General features: G+C 46.0%; 1 protein-coding gene across 13 annotated transcripts in view; it reads right to left on the bottom strand.

The window, feature by feature from the left end:
* ADGRL3 (adhesion G protein-coupled receptor L3) overlaps positions 1–20,512 on the bottom strand; it is a 275,585-nt gene that overhangs the window by 36,979 nt on the left and 218,094 nt on the right. For all 13 annotated transcript variants that reach the window (XM_059818013.1, XM_059818018.1, XM_059818014.1 and 10 more), the window contains 3 exons: positions 20,156–20,376; positions 11,921–11,987; positions 10,435–10,526 (listed from right to left, as the gene is read on the bottom strand). In XM_059818013.1, the coding sequence (XP_059673996.1) occupies positions 10,435–10,526; positions 11,921–11,987; positions 20,156–20,376 (380 nt within the window). The remainder of the gene's footprint in view (positions 1–10,434; positions 10,527–11,920; positions 11,988–20,155; positions 20,377–20,512) is intronic.

Consider the following 20,512-nt stretch of genomic DNA (forward strand, 5'->3'; position numbering starts at 1 on the left):
AATTAATCAACTTCAGGTGTTACCATTTCATTCAACCCTTTATGGTTTAACTTCACCTAACTCGAATTTATCACTCTTTTGACAATTCGAAGTATTTACCATCTCTCCGGCAGCAGTAAAAGGCTCAGTAAGCACATGGACTCAGTGCTCGGGCCCCAAAGTAACACAGTTTGGCTAGCGAGCAAAAAGGCCAAAGTGAGTCCGCAGGACCTTTAGGAGCTGTTACAGGTGATGAAACCTGAGTAAAAATAGATGGATGATGTGCCCCCTCGAAAGCATTCAGAAAGACCCGTGGAATTCATTTTAATATGGCGCAAATAAAGCAGAGAGACAGACGTTTCCTGCAGGCAAGCACGAAAAAGACACAAAATAAAGCGTGCTATTGTGTCTCCCCACTGCCTGCCAATATGAGGCAGCAGGGATGTTTGTTCTCTTGTCCCTTTTTTTTTTTTTAAATTTCAAGGATTAGAAAAGATTGATTTATCGAACTGCTGAATATCTACAGGAAGGAGTTAGAAAGTCCAGCACTCCCCTCATAAAGCCAAGGGGTTCATCGCTAATTAGTGAAGGAGCGTCTTCGTGGTGAGAAAAATCAATTGCAAGCAATAAAAGAGTGCTTAAAGGATTTTGCCTTCGCGTTTCGTGACAAAGTTACCACCTTGATGGCATGAAGCCAAATGCCTTCCTAATCACCTTCCTTAGGCTGCTGGCATTCATCACACGGCTTTCCAAGCCATCATTTCCAAGCCTCATCTTCTCGTTCCTGCACCGGCTGTGACAGGAGGTGGCCGGTCCCCTGAAGACCTCCGTAACCATCTCGGGGGTCAGCGGGCCAGTCACAGCTTCATTTGCAGAAGAAACCCCTGGTTTTACATGCCTTGGAGCTCCGTAAAGGTTGGGGTGCTACCTCCTGGCAGAAGGGAAATTTTATAGCTGCTTCTGACTTCCACCGGTGGCTCTGAAATTTTTATCCAGACAAATGAGGCCATTTGTCCTTCCTTGGCCCTACGTGATGCTCAAGCCCAGGATTTAAGGCAACTTATGCCTGATTTGTTCTGCCAAAGGCAAAGCATCATCCCTTTGCCCCTCAACTCATCCGGGGAAGTCATGGCCTGCTTTCTGAGATTTGTTCTTAATTATTGCAATTGGAAAGAGCAATTCTGTTAAGCTCATCTCATTTTCTGTAGGTAATTAATTACCCTCAGAATTGCTTACCCTGTTTATTTCCTTCCTCTTAACTTTGCAAAGGCATGGCATGATTATTCAAACCACGCTGATGTGTAACCACATATCTGATTGTTTCCACATGATACGGATTCAGCAAAGCCTTTAGACACATTTGTATTATCCAAACAGCACCAGCAGGACTTGCTGACAAAATACTTAAAATGTATGGCCTTTTAAAACAATAATCATGATTTATGGGTTCACAGAAAGACCTTAGGTATTTAATATCTTCCAGGACACGCTCTCAAATCAATAACCGCTGATTGATTTTTTTTTTTTTTTAAAATTCGGGAAGGACAACACCTGTCAGTGGGAAGAGCCGTGTTTTACAATCACCATTCAACACTAACGCAGCCATCACAAAAACCATAGACAAACAAGCAAAACCCAAAGCCAAACCAGTCAGATATGAACCAAACCCTTCTGTGAAAAACTCAAACAGCAGCAGATTGTAACGAACAAAATCGGACGCTGCCATCAACATCACCGGGCGAAAAAGGCACCCAGGCAGAAGTGAAATCTCAGATGGTTTTTCAGCGTCGGTAAGGGTTTCTGCCTCCGAGGTGTTCACAAACTCTGCACTCTGGCAAAATAGAAATGTGCTGTATCTCCTCTTGGTAGGAAGCTTGTAAATACCTCATTTTGTGCCAACACCAAGTGATTTTTCTGGGTTTGCTTTAGGCTGCCTGGTCAAAGTTTGCTCATGCAGAGATGCAGGTGAAGGCTGCGTAAGTGCAGCACTGAGCTACCCAGGGGACTAGGAGGCATGGTGCTTTCCTACGCAGGATCCAGGGAGATGCTAAGCCGAGCGTTGGGCTTGTGAAGACACGGTACTTTCTCTCAAGCCCACACAAGACACAAAGATCATAGCCTGAGCTCCTCTACAAGGAAAATGAGGCAGGCAGTTTCTAACGCCCGGCTCAGTACTCCGTGGCTAACATCTAAACTTTGCACAGGGGGAGGTTTTTCCAAGGGAGAGAAAAAGCTATTCCTCATTTTCAGAAGTACCCAGATGATTTGGCCATCCTTGCAAAACACTCCTGTCAAGTTTTCCGGTGACAGAGAACGCACTGCCTGCATGTCCCAAGCACACTTCATTTCTCATCCGAGTTTACCCAGACCAAAACACTGCCTCGGGGCCTCTTTTTGTTCCCTAGGATCAGATTATCCTTTCCTGGAGTAGGAATCCAGGGATGATTCCTCTCCAAAAGGCATCCCTGGAGCTGCTGTGCTCTGAGCCTGCTGTCCCCAGAAGTCAGAGGAGTCCAAACACGCTGCATATAGCACAGCTGGCTGGGAAGGAGAGATTTTCAACGCCCTATTCTTGAACGGCCCGCTCAGTTAGTCTTTCTATTTTGTTAGTAGGGCTGTATGAAAATCTTAACAGAAAGCTCATTCTTTACCGGCACCGCTATTTTATTTAACATTAGAAGTTATAGGTAAGGGCCAGTCAGGATTTCGGGTCGTGTTTAACAAAGGTTCGCTGTGGCTCCTGCAAGCGTTTGCATTCACCAGCCCGTGTTTCAAACCCTTTGTACCTCATCCGTTCCACCGCTCATGGCAACACACGCACCTCCTCAAAGCCGCACGGGTGCACGTATCCCCCTCTCCCCGCTTGCTGCTCCCAAGAAGGAGTCTGCACGTTGCCACAGACCCTCAGCCCTTACTTTGCCGGGAAGTGAGAACGTTGAAGATACAGGATTGGGTCTTCTGCACCCAGATGCTGTTCTGGGCACGCTCCCAAGAGCCAGACCCCTTCGTTGTACTGTGTCCTTGCTGCGCACTCCCAAGCAACAGCAAACCCAGAAGTAATGAAGGATTAAAGTGCCACTGTTCTGCAAGTCCAGTCCCCCGGGTGAACCCAATGCAATATTCAATTCCAGACCCTTTGGCATCACAAACGATTTCCAAGTTGTAGCGTCTTATGATTAAACAAAAAAGATTTGGAAACCGATAGATGAGTTTAAATCTCAAAAGAAAAAGATGAAATAATCCTTATTGTCTCCCTACTTTCACTTGTTTCTAAAATAGCTAGAATAAAGCACAAATTAATCGTCCTTTAAGTAAAAGGATACCTGCTACAAATTACTGTTCTGCGTCGGTAACATAAGCTCTTCCTACTGAAGGAGAAATCTTGCATTTTCAAAAGTCTAACTCGTTCCTCACTGCACCAAGCCCAGGATGTTTACTTTTTCCGCATTTCAATCAGCTGAGTAAATAAAACTAGACTGGTAAACCTCTGTTCCTGCCAGCAGAATACTGCTGTGTTAAATCAAGGATTTAATTTAAACATTTCTGCAGATGATTTTTGGAAGTTCTATTTAACCTTTGTTTTCAATTTTCTACCTAACTCTGAGGAATTTTATGACTGAAGAAAACCTGCAGGACTAAAACAACAAGCTAATCTGGGGGCTGGGATTAGTCATGTCTCTTTAAATAAAATACATATGCTGAAGCAAGAAAATGAGCAGATAACCACTTACACCCATACAACATATGGGGAGAGAGGGATATGGCAACAGTTTGTAAAGGAGGCATATTTTCAAAAGGGGCTTCTCGGTTTCGTGCCTGATGCTCCTCATCCTTCGCCTCCCCCAGCCTGGGCCAGATTCCCTGAAAGAGCCCGGACTGGGCTTTGCGAGGTTTTATATAGTAATAATCTACGTTGGGTTTTTTGCATTTGGCTTTCTACTTTTGGCTTTTAGGTTGCACATTCTCAGCCTGTGAGCAAGAGACTCCCATGGAAAAAAAAAAAAAAAAAAAGGAGTATGGTGTGAGTTTTGTTTCAAGTCAGAAACTTGGGAGAATGTCTACTTTTTTATTTATCCATCAAATCAGGGCTGTGTGCCTTTAGCCCTGGACCATCTGAAGCTCCCACGGCAGCCAGCGAGCTGAGGGGGGCTCGTTTTGGTCATTTGGGATTGATTTCGGAAGACTGCAGTGCCAGACTTTTCTGCATCATCCCCATTAATGGGATTTCAGCGTGTGTTCTTGTGAATCCGGCCACAATATCTAAAAACATTATCTCTTGCGTGGTCGGAATAAATACATTTTTTTCCAGGGAATTTCAGGTTTTTGATATAGTGCTTATTCTATTGTTGCAGAAGATGGGATGGGAGCAGGTTTCCACAAGAGGGAAGAAAACTGCAACAAAACTACAGTGATTAATGCCAGGATTAAACTATCTCAAGGCCCCTAATTAATAGTGTCTCTTCAGCAACAAAAGGAGCTCCCAGCTAAGACTCTGGGTCTCCCTGTCTGAAAGAAAGAAAATTACATTTCCAGGATGACTTTTGGGTGGGTTTCTATTACACTGGCTGAGCTTTCCCAACGAAACCCAGGACTACAGCCCGACGCGCTCCTTTTTGAAGAGATCCCCATGAGTGGTGCTTTCTACAGAGCATCCAGGTAGCCTACGGCACAAGCCAAGCTATACCCTGGCTAAAACAATAACACAATAAAACGGGACAAAAAGAGAAGCAAGCTGACAAAGCCCTTCACCTCCTGCCTTCTTTGTAGCAGGTCCGCAACTGCGCTTGGCAGCTACGGCCGACGCGTCGCCCTTCCAAAGTAAATAAAATAAAATCTCGTTGCCACATACTGCAGCGCAGAAGAATGTCAGGAAGTCTGGTCTGGCTGGGGGAAATGCTAACAAACCCAACCGCAGCCAGGCAGCGCTGGGGGGAGAGGGGATGGGCACCCGAGGGAACTTCAGAGGAAAGGTTACGTCTGTAAGGAAGAGAAAGGACGGCTTCTGGTCTCTGCTAGGAGAAAGGAGCTCTCACCCTCTGCCCTCCGGCCGTTTGGAGATGCCCTGTGTAACTGCAGGCAAGGCAGCTGCTTGGCCCCGTTGATGAATCCTTTCAATCCGCTTAGAGGACTTGCCTTTTGTTGACTAAATAACTGCTCTCCCCTCCCCATTTTCTACCAGTTTTCCATGTCAGTAACTAACATGCCCCACATTGTGCACAATAACAGCATACAGCAAAGACAGGGCCTCAGATTTCAGTAGACATGAAGAGCGCATCCGGCTTACCATCAGCACAGCCCCTCTTTTTTTCCCTTTACTAAGGCCACGATGACTCGAATGAGCAGTATTTAAACGGCTGCAGAACAAGCACTGTACTGCCACACAACACAAAGGCATTTGGGGAGAGGGTTCCTCTGAAACCCTCAGTTTTGCACAGAGAATGGGGGTTAAGTATGAGGAAACATGTGGATGGTTTGTCATGCTGCAGCATCTGGCACGGGTCGGATGAAAACCTGGTGTGTGAGGACCACAAGCGTGCCTGACCAGCCGGAAAGGAGTTGATGGATGGAAAACTGAAGAACTGTGCTGGACTATTCACATACAGATGTATTTTCCTTTGTCACATAAGGCTTCCTACAGGAATCTGAATACAAAAAAAGATTCAGTCTACTCCTGTCTACGACAGTCTGAGACATTTCGCACATCCAACATCTACCTGGCATAATGGAAAAGCGCGAAGGAGAGACTTCGAGCTGCTCGACTCCAGAAATCACTCCACATGGCAGCAACCTCCGGTAAAACAGCCTCACAACTGCTCTAAAGTATTCCAGCTGGTAACACATCCTCGCAAGGAGCCATCTGCTAGCAAGAGTGCATCAATACCGCACTGATATGCCTATAGTCTCCACTTCTCAGGCTAGAGATGCAAGCAGCACAGCAGGCTTTTGCCATCCAAAAAGCTGGTGTAGTCCCTGGCTTGAGAGATCTGTCTTCCCTGCAAGCTCGTAAGGGCTGGGGGAATCAATCCTCCAAAACAATGCCTTCCTGGGTACATTTGTTGACAGTGAATCAATTTGTGCTGATGAGCAATTTCGTGCACCCTTTGCACCCCACTTAGGCTCTCAGATGGGCCACGAGCGAGATACAAACGATGTGGGCAGAGCTACCAAAGACTGCTCACTGCCCACCTCTGCTCACCTACGTTGGCCAACAAGCCTTGAAGAGATGAAAGAGCAATGGCCACAGTGGACCTCGAGCGCCCAGAAACAGCCATGGAAAAGGCTGGGAAGGAAAATCCCCTCCTGCCCCATGTTTGGGGAGGCATGGGCAGAAGCTACACGCACCACCATAGAGGCAGCCGTTTCGGCGTCCCTGTCTGCATCGCTTCATACTAAAGAGATCTTCAAAAGGCGGAAGAGTTCCCCACCCTGGGTGAAGCCTTAAAATTTCTGTTCAAATGGATTGAAGGAAGAAGTCAAACTGAACTTTTTCAAAAGGTCCTAGGCAAACGCATGCTACCCTTGGTGATGGTACCTGTTGTGAAACAGGAGCTAGTCTGCCCTCCTGGTATCAGCGGCAGGCGCAGAAACTCTTGCAGCTCCGAACAACATAGCCCATGTAGATGAGCTCATGTCTTCTCCTGGCTACGTGCCTCAAAAGCAGGACTAGAGCACGAACCTCGCTGTCTCAGCGGGCGCAGCCCACTGAATCAGCTCAGTACCAACTTGCCATAGAGGGAGGATGCTCTTGGCACAGGGGGAAGGACCCACGTATGTGGCTACCCTACTTCCCTCTTGAAAGCGCTGGGCTAAGCCGGAGAAGTTAACGTGGGTAAAAAATAAACAAGCTCTGTACTCATCAAATCTCTTGCTGGGTAACCAGTGCTCCACTGCGGGAATGTCAGATTCTCCCATGCTGGCACAATAATACAGGGACTGTTCCTGAAGGTTAGGGAAGTTTATTTTTACAACTTTGCACAGTGCCTACAAATCTTTCAGCCACACAGCATCTGGTTCAGGCACTGCCCTTTGAATGGCTTTTCTGTTGGTGCAGTAATTAAAGGTATCCCAGGTGACACCTGATCCCTTATCAAGTTCATTAATTTAAGTGGAGTTATTTGGCTCTCTATTTTCTATACTTCGTAACGTATTTCTAACCTTTAAAGTGACATAGGCAAGCACCAGATTGCCGGGGCGCTTATTAACAGCCTATTAAAATATTTTACGGCCTTTATTTTTACGTTGCCATAGGGAATCAAGTATTTTGCTGTTGTTGAACAGGCTCAGGATTTATGTTGCGAGAGCTTCACCACAGCCTAACACAGAGCAGCGCTAGGAAATTAACTGGGAGAACAAACTCCCATTCAGCTCCCTGTGTGCCGTAAAGCTGTCACGCGCAGATGGCAGCAAGGGGCCCCCCAGTGCAGGCCCTCGGTTTGGTTTGGTGTTTTAAATATAAACTGATAGGAGAAGATGCAAGGCTCTGGGACCACGCTGAGAGCCAGCAAAGGCAGTGCGCGTCTGGAGAAACAGATCTGGGTGTCTTTTCACTAAGCATATAGACCCATGGAGGTAAGCTCAGAAAGAATCTTCCTGGGCCCCTGTGAAATAATGTGGTCTGTGGCTTTTTCTTCCAGAGCTGCTGTACCACATCCACATTTTGCAACCGAGTTAGAACCAATGACTTTGGACGAAGACCACAATCTTACCTAGAAGAAAACAACAATTTTACCTAGAAGAGGACTATGACCTTACCTAAAAGTTTTCCAGAGATTGCAAGCCCCTGACATCCCTAGGAAAGCTTCCTCAAACGTGAATTCCCTTCTCTGAAAAATCTGCACCTTCTCCTAACTCAAGCATATCCGCTATTGAGACAACCCACGCCTTGGATTTGGAGACTTAACTTTGTCCTGCTTAGGTATTCAGAAATTACAATCAAGTCCCTTCTGAAATTCCCGTTTTGATAAACTTCCTAGGGTGAGCTGGGGGTCTTCCCAAGTTTGTACGATGTTTCTCTTATTTTTTCAAGCATAAAAAATTCATTTGTAATGAAGCAACATGTTTGGAAGGGTATCAGCAACATACTTAAAAATATTTTAATTGCTTCTGTTTTCAAAACGTTTTAACGAAGTCAAGTCAGGAATAGACACTCATCTGCCAAAGAACCTATAAAATATTTTACAATGACATGATAATTGACATAACTGGTTGTATAAATTCCTGGCATTTTAAACAAAGATACTAGAGATTAGCACAAGCAAGATTATTCAGTAGGCAATTATTATTTCTGCTTTAATTAGAAGGGCTTTGGGTTTTTGTTTTGTTTTGTTTTTCTCCCCCCAATTTTTAATTTAAATGTCATACTGCAAGGCTTTCTAGACAGATTTTGTGTGGGTAACCTTAGAAAGACTGTTCTCCATGAGCAATTCCATATCACTTAATGCATGACAAGCAGTCATATTAATAAGAGTTATTAAATCTACCATTCCTTTAACGCCTCATCCAAGACCAAATGGAAGACTATCATGCTGGTATCAGTCATGGATATCCAGGAGGGACTGCTCTTCCAGTTTCATCTTATAGATGAGCAATGGCGGGAGAAACTGAGGCACACTGCAGAGCAGCCTGCCTGCAACCTGGGCAGGGACAGACACGGCGAACAAGCGCCCTGCGGGTCCCCGAGCTCACTGGGGTCTCCTGCATTTGTACAGGCTCCGGTCCCCTTTCCTCCCAACTCTCAAAGAAGAAGCTGCACCTAAGAAACTAAAACTTCACCCAAAGGACCATGCCAGGTCGTGGCGCGCCAGTGGCACCGCAAGCCTTGCCTGCTGGGGAAGTTTTAAGGTGGGGCTGATGTAGTTTAAATTAAAGCCGCATCTGTGAGAGCGGCTCAGCAGTAAGAACAATAACTTTGCTGAGAACTGCCTTGCAACTATGCAATTCAGTCGTCTCCTAATGAGCTCCCCTCGTGCCTCTTCTCCCACTCCCACCATGGAAGAGAGGGGAGAACCAAGTTCCAGCCGTGTCGCACAATGCTCTCCTTTCCTGGAGGGCAGTAAATCGCTGACTCTCAACAATTTTCCTCCTCCTGAAGTTCATTAGATGTTTTTATTAATTAGTAGGCTCCCCATCTTATCACACACCTGAAATCCCACTTGTATTTTTTAAGCGAGTAATTAAAGCCAGAGGTCACAGAATCACAGAATCATTAAGGTTGGAAAAGACCTGTAAGATCATCAAGTCCAACCATCAACCCACCACCACCATGCCCATTAAATCATGTCTCGCAGTGCCACGTCCACACGTTCCTTGGACACCTCCAGTGATGGTGACTCCACCACCTCCCTGGGCAGCCTGTTCCAGTGCTTCACCACTCTCTCAGGAAAGAAATTTTACCTAATATCCAGCCTGAACCTCCCCTGGCGCAACTTGAGGCCATTTCCTTTTGTCCTATCACTTGTCACTTGGGAGAAGAGACCAACACCCACCTCACCACAACCCCCTTTCAGGTAGCTGTAGAGAGCGAGAAGGTCTCCCCTCAGCCTCCTCTTCTCCAGGCTGAACAACCCCAGCTCCCTCAGCTGCTCCTCATCAGACTTGTGCTCCAGACCCCTCACCAGCTTCGTCGCCCTTCTCTGGACACGCTCCAGCACCTCAATGTCCTTCTTGTAGTGAGGGGCCCAAAACTGAACACAGCATTCGAGGTGTGGCCTCACCAGTGCCGAGGACAGGGGCACGATCACCTCCCTACTCCTGCTGGCCACACTATTTCTTGAATACTTGAATAAACAGGCACTGATGGAGACTAATATTCTGTCAGTATGATGAAGCAGTTTGCTAGACAGTAAGATGCCCAGGCTCAGACGCTAACTGAGTCCAAGGGCAAAACTTGCCTTGGCTGGCAACCATATCCTCTGATGTGGGCACCCCCAGGTAAACCCCCGGTAACTTTGCTGAAACTAATCAGATTCTGGGGAGAATTTGGGTCATTAAATCTGTCAGGGGCCAAAACAAACAGAAAAGAAGTAAGGCTGCTGCCCTCAGAGCACAGAGAAATAGCGACGATCAACAATTTCAACACCTTCCCTGTAGAGACTGCCATAATTAGCCAGTAATTAGCGGGCACAATTTCCTTTTACGTAGAGGGACTAGGAGGTTACCCGCTTCAAGGACAGCAACGCAACTTCGCTTCCTTCATGCAAAATTGAATGGAAAATGCCACCACCGGCAGCTAAATCCCAATAAAGACAGCGCTTCATCATCAGCCACTTGTTGGTACCTATCAGAAACCACTCTGCCGTGCCCCACTCCGTTGGGTTATGACCCAACGTATCGCCCCTGGGTATCACTGCTGCAGGCGGAGCTGGTTCCCTGGCATGGTCCTCAGAGAGGAACGGGGGCATAAACAGCAAGAGACAGAAACAGGCTGAGAGAAAGAAAAAAAACCCAACCACTTACTTGATGTTGTCAAGACATCCAGATTCAGGTTTCAGTATGGCAGTATGATGAAACATTTTATAGAGAGCGATCCCAAGGAAGATGACGTTAAGCTGTAATGGGAGGCAAGGAAAAAAACAGAACGGTTACGTGACATGGCACAACACAATGGGGAGAAAGTCAGCTGCTTCTCTGTAACAGATGAGTTGCTGTAGGAAATTAGCTCTCACTACAGTTTTATAGCGACTGAATCACGGAAAATTGCCAAGCATTTTATAAGGTGAGCTGGCCTGTGAACTACAGGACTGGTGATGCCACAGCATTTCCCAAGCTGTGGCACTGCATATGTTACTGATACGGGGCTGGTTCCAACGTCAACTGTAGTGCTTCAGCTGACGTTAGGGAAAATTAAAAATATTTGTTGCAATGGCTTTTCTGTGTCTGAGAGGTGTACGGTCGTGAAAAGACGTTCCAAGCACCTTGCTTAGCCGGCCCCATTGTAATGAAGCAAAAAAGCGTCTTTTTCTGTGAATATATCTTTTAAACATGGTGTAAATGGGGGAGATGGGGAGAGAAATCATGACTGCTGAAGATGCTTTGCACAATGCAAAGTTGAAAAATAAAAAGGAAAAAGAGTTTGATTTGTTCTGTAAAAGATGTGATGGTGTTTCAATGCCTCAGCGTTAACAAGGCTGCCAATTCCTGGAAAGGAGTTCCCCCAAAAGCCCAGGCCAGGTTTTGAGACATAATCAAAAAGGGAAGATATGTTTTTATGAATGAATTGCTTAAGAGGAAAAACACCCAACAGTTGTAGCTGGTGGCACGGCACCCTCCCTGATGTGGAAGGCTGCTGAAACGGCCCCCATTGCCGGAGAAGCAGGGACAATGTCTCCATTGAAGTGAGAGCGCCTGGGTTGCTGGGTTAGCCAAACGGTAGTCTATTTGAAACAAAAGGCGGTTTATTTAAGCCATATTGTAGCGATTAAAGTATAAGAAAACTCCAGCTACCTCTGAAGTTGGGTTTTCTACCTTGTGGCTGTGTTAGCTGATACGCTGGCAATGTGCTAACCATGAAGTCGCACGAGCTTCAGCTTCTGCTGGGGAGGAAAAACCCCCATCAAACCTCTCTTCCCGTTTGGACTTTATTTCATTCCCCCCAGCCCAGATTTCCCTTTTTTGCATGATCGATGCAAAGCTTCACTCTGAAATTGAAAAGCGGGGAGGCAGCGAGGGGCATGAAAATAGACTTTGGCACTTCTAAATGTCCAATGGTAGAAACCAAACTCTGCAAGTGCCCGCTCCGAAGCTCCCCGGCCCATTTTGATCATGTATTTTGCAACGCCAAGAGCCTCTTGTAATGAGGGTCTAATTGCTTGTGCCAGGTAGGGTCAAAGTAGAACATGCCTTCCTCAAATTAATCTGTGTAAATTAAAGATAGGGAGTAAAGGGACAGCAAAAGTTTTATTTCTTGACCTAAGAGATGGAGTAGTTAATTAGGAGTTCTTACCATAATTATCAAGGTCGCCGGTCCTATAAAGCTCCAAATGAAGTAGGTGTCAAGTCGGAGCCAACATCTGTAATGAAACACAGGGGAGAGAAGGCATTCAAGGACTGCACCCAGGACATACATCAAGAGTGAGCGAGTGACAGAGAAGAATGTGAGCTGCAAAACACGCCGGTGGGAGACAGGAAATATTACATTGCTTGTTCATTTAAATGTTGAATTATGTGCCCAATTTCTGACAGCGCTATTGATGGAGTAAGATAATTACCTCTGGAGGAAGCGGGGAGAAAATGGCACAAGGCCTAGTTGCTAAGGCTTTCCGCATCTGTTGGAAAAACCCCTGAAAACTGGTTTTTTTTTAAGGAAGGGGTCTGATGAGCATCCGTGGAGCTGCTTCTTCGCTTTAAGCTCCTCTTCCCCCTCCGGCCCTGATGCAACGCAAGCTGTCTGTCAACTGTCAAGTGAGATGACATTTCTCCGGCAAGCAGATCAGAGCAAATTTGGTGCAAATAGGAAGCATGATTTGGATAACAGAAGGCTGGGGTTTAATTAGGTTCAGCAACTTCCCCTTTAGAGCGTTTTATTTCCCTGAACCTCCGGAGTGTTTTGTTTCCACTAACATTTCGAGGGTTGCATATGGTCTGCGCTATCGCATGAAGTTGATTCATGGCCTAAAACTAAATTATTAATCGCTTAATTTCAACCGCATTTAATACTCCCCACATTTTTTAAGGCCCCTGGGAAATTACATTTCCATTCCTAGTTCATTCCAGGCGACAGGAAGATAAAATGGAAGTGACTGGTTACAAGACAGACGAATATAAATTCCAAGAAAGTTTCGCACGATGTTTAAAATAATAATATCTTGTCGTGTTTGCAACGCTGCAAATCACAGCTCCGTTTATACACACAGGACTAAGAAAGCATAAAACCACTCTCATACTAAACATCTGATGGAATTTCATAATTAGGCAAGCGATGGGAACTGTATGGATGAATTTATCATGGTGGAAGAGATAGCAGTTCTCACAAAAGACAGCTCCAGTGCACGTGCTGAATGTTTTTTCCCTTCCAGTTGACTTTGCAACAGGCCGAAAGGTCTGTGCCAGCAGCCCCATGGAAGACATCGGCAGGAGCTGCCTGCCGAGAGCAAAAAATGTGCCCTGAACCTCTACAACTGGGAGAAGCCAAGGGATGAATAAATTCAAAGATGTAGTTAAAGCTTCTCACTTCCCTCCCTGACCATATAAATTTCAGGTCTCAGCAGTGCTGAAGATGTATCGATACATATACGGTCGTACCGCTATTTGTCACAAATTAAAATACCGTCGCTTCCGTGACCGTCACTCCTGAGCTGCCTCTGCAGCTGCTCATCCAAAATCTTCATCTGACAGCATCAAAATCTTAATGCAGGAGGCAAACAGAGGCTTTCAGAGCGATTGCAGGGAAATCTTGTTTCCTCTGCGGCTGCTGAAGTTCAAGGTGATTTAGATGCAGCTGGTAATGGAACAACACGAGTGACTAGAAACTATTTGAGTCTGATTTCCTATAGGAAAGGGTTTATGCGATCATGACATCTGTGTATCACCCATAACGGCACCTGAAATGTCGCCCAATTGCAACTAGATTTGACAGAGGAATAGAGGTTTCAAGGATAATGAAGTCCCTGTACAAAATCCTCACCCCATCCCTGAAAAAAGACGTCCACACAGCAGCAGCTCACACATTACATGGCATTTCCGACTTTATACCTACCCCATCCCATAGGAAAAAAGTCTAACCAGTGCTTATGCCTCAGCTGCCACGTATAAATCAGGGAATACACAGTCCCACAACTTTTTTCTACTGATAATAAGAGTGCTGGTGTGTGGGAGAGGACTCAGAGGGTTGGGTTAGTTTTTTAAATTAAAACATTTTTAACTTCTTTGCCAGTTTACTATTCGAAGCATCCCCCAGCCCCTCCTGCACAGGAATCGGGAGCACAGTGTATTTTAATTGCCAAGCAACTTGGTTTTCCTTCAGCACAAAGTGCGAGCCGGTTCTTGGAAAGCCCAGGGAAGAGGAAAGACATAAACCCTCTCTTTACTCCTTACAAAGCATGATAGCCAGCCATATGGCCATAGCTGATGCAGCTGGTTTTGAGTGCATATAGACTGGGACACGGGGAAAATGGGTGAAAGCTGAAATACAGCATGAGGGAAAAGCCGTGCTGGGCTGAGCAAAGAAGCGCGAAGCAACTGGTTTCCTTTCCAGCCAGCCAAATGGATGAAATTTTCCACCCCGTTCCCCTAAAAAAATCTGTCTCTTTGGTTGTGGAGCACAATTCAGCGACAAGAGATGGATGCTGTAGATGGGAAAGAGCCGAGGAGCCAGGTCCTACCCTCGGGATAAGCGGAGGACAAGCATGGAGGAAAAGGGTCCCCTTCCAACCAGAGACAGCTTCATCTAAGCAAGAGTACAGCTTGCGAAAACCAGAGAAGTCTTTTTTTCGCCTTTTTGCACACTTTAATGAACGTGATGTCATTTTTTATTTGTCTGAATAAAAAAATCACCTTTCTATGAAACCGTGTATGACAGTCAGTCTCAGGTGACTAAACGGAAAGCTGCAGGACTGCCTCTAATCCGCAGAGGGGCTTTAAAAAGCCGGATTTTTTGTGGTCATCAGGAAGAGACGCAACTTTGAACCCTTTTAAGTCATACCTCATTAAAAATGCAAATGAAGACCAAAACTTCAAAACGCAGGCATCGCCAATTGCGTTGAGGAGCTGTAAATTGCTAATCAGACAAGTACCACACTGAGCTTTTCTTCCCTTAAAAGACAAAAACCCACAGGCACAATGAGCTGCATAAATGAGCTCCTCAAAACAAGGAAGCAATCAGGCAACGCACTTCCCAAAGTTGCTAATCTTGGGCTGCCGAGTTACTTCTGACCCCCCATGTGCAGCTGCACCGTGAACACGGACTTGCCGCATTACAAGTTTAGACTCTGTTGCCGTTAAGCGAACGAGCTGCTTCAGGGCTCAGTACAAGGCAGAGTGGGTTATCTGAAAGTCCGCGGATGCAGGGAACGCTGCTCAAAACCCCATTGCTTCTTCCAAGAATCACAGCAGCGTATTCAGCGCTTGTAATGAGCTCCGTGGCGCTGCTTTCCTTTACTTTTTAATTTCCTCCTTTTCCACAGTGACAGGTCGCTATGTTCACCTAAAGCTTTGCCCAAGTAATAAAGACTACAAAGAGTTTACTCTATTTTCTGCATGAAGAGAAATCAAATTCTAAACTATCCCTGGTGTGCATTAAATATAACCAATAAACAATCATTAGCTGCCATTGGACCATAAAATTTGAAGAGCCCTAAACATATCATGTTGTTCATGGGAGCTCAGCGGTTTGTTTCACGTGGCTATACAGCCTCCGTGTCTGGGTGCGGTAATGGGATATGTATGCACAAGACATGCCTTTCAAGGGTGCAATATCGGTTCTGTTTAACGCAGGCCAGCGTCCACATTGCTCACGCGTCCTCCTCCAAACACCCGGCATGAACACCAAAAATAAAACACGTTCAGTGGAGCCACCTAAGACAGACCGTATTGTTGGAAGCTATTTTCTGAGCAACATTAAGATGCATAAAATGTCGGCGGCTGGCTGATGGACTTGGAGGCTGTGTACATACACAGGGCTTTCATTTTGCTTTCTGACAGCTGGATTGTTTACTGTGTATATCCTGCTTTATAGCACACCAAAAGGGGGGAGGGGGGAGGAGAAACAATAGAGAGAGTCCTGTCACGATGAATTTGATCACCAGTGGATGGATATACCTACAAGTACATTTTCTAAAATATATTGAACCCTTCAAAGCACAGCTCCTTTCCGCTGAGATTTGTAAGAGGCACTGATATGAAATCCAGGACAGTATGGGAATATGGAAGAGCTTGCTGTCGATTTTGGATGGCCTGCTACTTGAGTGAGACCTCTCAAAGGGAGGCTGCTAAAGTCTTAATCCAGCTTTTACTGAATTTTGGACACAAGTTGTTTTCAAACTGGTCCTGCACTTGGGTCACAACAACCCCATACTACAGGCTTGGGGACGAGTGGCTGGAAAGCTGCCCCGCAGAAAAGGACCTGGGGGTGTTGGTCGACAGCCGGCTGAAGATGAGCCAGCAGTGTGCCCAGGTGGCCAAGAAGGCCAATGGCATCCTGGCCTGTATCAGAAATGGTGTGGCCAGCAGGAGTAGGGAGGTGATCGTGCCCCTGTACTCAGCGCTGGTGAGGCCGCACCTCGAATGCTGTGTTCAGTTTTGGGCCCCTCACTACAAGAAGGACCTTGAGGTGCTGGAGCGTGTCCAGAGAAGGGCGACGAAGCTGGTGAGGGGTCTGGAGCACAAGTCTGATGAGGAGCGGCTGAGGGAGCTGGGGTTGTTCAGTCTGGGGAAGAGGAGGCTGAGGGGAGACCTTTTCGCTCTCTACAATTACCTGAAAGGGGGTTGTGGTGAGGTGGGTGTTGGTCTCTTCTCCCAAGTGACGGGTGACGGGACAAGAGGAAATGGCCTCAAGTTGCACCAGGGGAGGTTTAGGCTCGATATTAGGAAAAATTTCTTTACTGAGAGAGCGGTGAAGCACTGGAATAAACTGCCCAGGGAGGTGGTGGAGTCGCCATCCCTGGAGGTGTTCAAGGAACGTGTGGATGAGGCATTGTGGGACATTGTTTAATGGGCATGGGGGTGTTTGTTGGTTGATGGTTGGACTTGATGATCTTACAGGTCTTTTCCAGCCTTAGCTATTCTGTGATTCAAACACTTAACGACAACTGCAAATGCTACTTTCCCTCTGCATCTCGCAGCATTCCCCACCTCGATGCTTGACATCGGATCCGGCCAGGAGATAAATGGATTTGGTTAACACGCAGGACAAGGCAAACGATGTAACTTTTTAAAACTGCAATCCCATTGTCTTCTTTTTTGCAGCAAAACTTGAGATGTGGCCATTTAAGACAGCAGCTGAAGACCTGGCCCCTAAGAAATGGTCACTTGGAAGTTCACGTGAGCGTCGCCAGAATCGCTTCGGCAATGTTGGGGGACCACACTGTCTGCAGCGGGGCTTCCTGCTTTTCAACTCTACTTTAGAAATTACAATGAGAACAAGGTGAGACGCGACATTTCTGATTTATCTGGGGGAAAGGGCCAAACAGGGTTCAGCTTGCTCACGTGAATAGCTCCTGCTGGCATGAATGGAATGATCTTTTAATGGAATCACTACGCTGCTGCTTGGTTATAAAAGCAAATTGATCTCCTAATATGAGTGGTCTGAACTGCTCTTAAACAAAAAAACAGTAAAAGGAAAAGGATCAGTTCCAATCCTTGGAATAATTAAGCTGAAGAGAGTATCTCTACTGGGCAGCTACTTCAAAACACCAATATGAATACTAGGACATGGGATGCTTCAGAAAATCACAAGCACCAAGGGGTGAGCAAAGAATCAGAGAGAAGAACAACTGCCTGTTCCTGGCTGTGTAATCTGGGCATGTGTTACAGGAGGGCTGGATTTAGAAAGGAAAATGAAATCAAGAAAACCTACATTGGGTGCCTAAGCAAATCATTCTGAGATGTATGAATGGTGGCACCAAATGCCAGGCAAAAAACAAATAACACTAACAGCTCCATAAGCCCTGCTTAAACAAATGCAATAAATAATGGAGGGAGGCAAGTAATATATTCCAGAGGATGTTTTACAAAACCCGGCAAAACCAAGCAACTTCTTGCAATCAAATTATGTATGCCTGGCATATAGTTCACTACAAATTCTAATCAGTTCTACCCTTCTAATAACATTATACAGAAAAATACATCATCATCCATCAACCAGATGGAGCATGATAGTTATACAAAACATATTGTATGTTTTTTATTTTCCACTATGAGAACGTGATAAAATTGTGCACTCTGGAATTAGAGATTATAAATAAATACTTTAGGCTCTGCAAATCTCTGTAAATATTTATTTGCAAAATATTATATATACATGTTTAATCATTAAAAACACTGCTTTATGCTGAGAGGAGGGAGAGGGATTTTACTGGCACAGACATAGGACTGTCTGTGCCTCAACACAAAGGTAGCAAAGTTTCGTTGTTCGCCTCCAGCAAATTTCAGCCAAACTTTCTGCCTGTACCTCCCATGCCATGGAAACATTTGGGCACCCAAGACCTGTTGGGAAAAGGCGGCATAGCCCATGGAATATGTTTCTTTCGCTGGGCCTCAGAAAGATCCTTATACTCCTGTTAAATAACAGGAGCGGAAACATTTCAGCAACGCAAAGCTGCCATAGTGCTTTACGGGAGCTGTGTTTAGGTGCCGTGCGTTCCCGTTCTCTACAGCCAGCGTGCTGCCTGCCGCTATCTCCCACAACCTACACTGGTACTCTGGTTGTCCCTAAGGAGCATCACGAGGGACTTTGCAAAGATGAGAGCAGATGCAAATCAACTGCTGTCTCACGTCCAAAGCGACACCCTGGGATTGGGGATGTCCTTTTACTACGAGGGAACGAAGCAAGCTGTTTTCAACACCCAACAGTTATAGAGTGCTGTAAGAGGACGCAGTTGGTGCTAGCTTTTGTCGCAAACGAGCTGCAACGCTGGGTTTTCTTGGTAGGCAGCCCAAAACATTGAGAGAGAAGTCAAAAGTACCGCTCTGGTGCTACAAGCCCTTCGATGCTAACACTGCAGAAGTCACAGAGTGAACAGCGTGGAAGGCAGCCACTAAAACACCAGGCTGCGAACCGGCCCGGTGGGGACACAGCTCCAGCGACAGCAGATGTGCAGGAGCATCTCAGCTGGCTTTCCAGGGAGCCGGACTCACGGCCCTTTGGCTGTAACATGTTTGAGGCTCGCCGTGCCCCAAGTAGGCCACTGTGAAGAGATAGGTCCTCCGTAGAAACACCGCAGTAAGAATAAATTTGTCTAAAGGGACAAGGCAGAACGTTTCAACACCTGATTCAATGGAGGCTTATGCATTGCTCAAGAGGGGATGTAAACAGAAGAGTTGGTTGGGGCAGAAAGCGGGTGGCAGCTGATGGAAACAGTCTTCTCCAGAAACTGTAATCAGCTGTTGCGTTACTTTTTCTTTGCCCCCTAGGCCTGTCAAAGTCGGTCAAACTACTTTGGATAAATTGGTAAAGATCCTTGAAAACTTACTCCCTCCTACCTTTATCGGTGTGGGCCATTTCCCTCCCACAAAGTATGACGTTTATACAAATTCAGGTTGCTATTCTACTACTCATGGGAGGAACACGACGCAAATACCCAGCTGGGATACAAGCCTACCTGCTGGCATGGTAATGAATCATGAGCAGCTCCACTGCTCTACAGATTTGCTTCCGCAAGGAATCAGGTTCATATATACCAATAAGGTTTAAGGCAAAAATTTTGCAGTTGCATTTAACAGAGTATCAACCGCTGCCATGAACTGACCCGACCTATGCTAAAAAAGAGCTTTAAGAACGCCACTGGCTCATTGCTATGTATGCCTTCAGATTGAGCCCTTAACTCAGTTAAAATGACAGGGGAAAGGCAGCCTGACAACGGAAAGCAAAAAAAAAAAAAGTCAATAAAAACACATTGTTGGTGCTATCGTAACAAAGCTGGCAAAGAAAATCAAAGGCTCGATTTTCCCTTTGTTTTCCATTAGACGGTGTTGCATGATCATCTAAATTGTGCTTTGATTCCAGCTTCAGCAATGGTGAAAACATTTAAGAATATTCATAATGATAAATGATGTAGCCATTGCAATTTGCAAAGAGTCTAATGCGCTCCACAGTCACCACCTATTTTGCTTGCAGGCTCTGTTAATTTGATAGAACACTTAAAAAAGAGGAAGTCGAAAGCAGTGTTTCATCATCCAAATGAGAAATACTCTTTGGTTAGAGAAGGATGACTTTGCAGATATAATACCAAACCGAGATTTGGGACAGCCACCTCTGCTGATGTTATGCAATGATGTGATAAAATTTTCCCTGACTGACTTCCCCAAGAAAATACCTTTGCAAATCATTCCGTAGTGGGGTATTTGTCCTGTATCATCACAGACTATGTTGGAGACACAGAGATAAGGCAAGGCATGCCTCCTGGCTGAGCTCTGCCTGCACAAGCCTCCTTCGCCTGCCAGGTCTCTGGGCTCTTCACTTCCCTTTGTCACCCCAACTCCCATCCCTCCTGACCAGGTCCAAGCCGTGCCAAGTCCCACTCACACTTTGTCCGTGCCGTAGCTCCGGTAGTCCACCGCTGCTGATACGGCCACAATCAGCGCAGGCATGCCATAGCCGACCAAATAGAAGTACTTCCTCCGGGAGTGTTCACTCTCAAAAACCTCCACCAGCATGATGTAGAGCTGCACCCCCTCCAGGAACATCCAGGTGAAAGCCGCCAGGAAGAAGAAGTGCAGGAGGGCAGCAAAGACGGCACAGGCAATCTGCATGCGGATTGAAAAGAGCAAGGGAAGGTGTTTGTACCTCGCTGAATTAATGCAGCAGTCAGGATTACTCTTACTGGGAGGTTTAATAAGAATGAGAGCGTTCTTATCTTCCCTTCTCCAAAGGATGAACTCT

This window comes from Gavia stellata, chromosome 5, assembly GCF_030936135.1.
Source record: "Gavia stellata isolate bGavSte3 chromosome 5, bGavSte3.hap2, whole genome shotgun sequence".
Taxonomy (NCBI): Eukaryota; Metazoa; Chordata; class Aves; order Gaviiformes; family Gaviidae; genus Gavia; species Gavia stellata.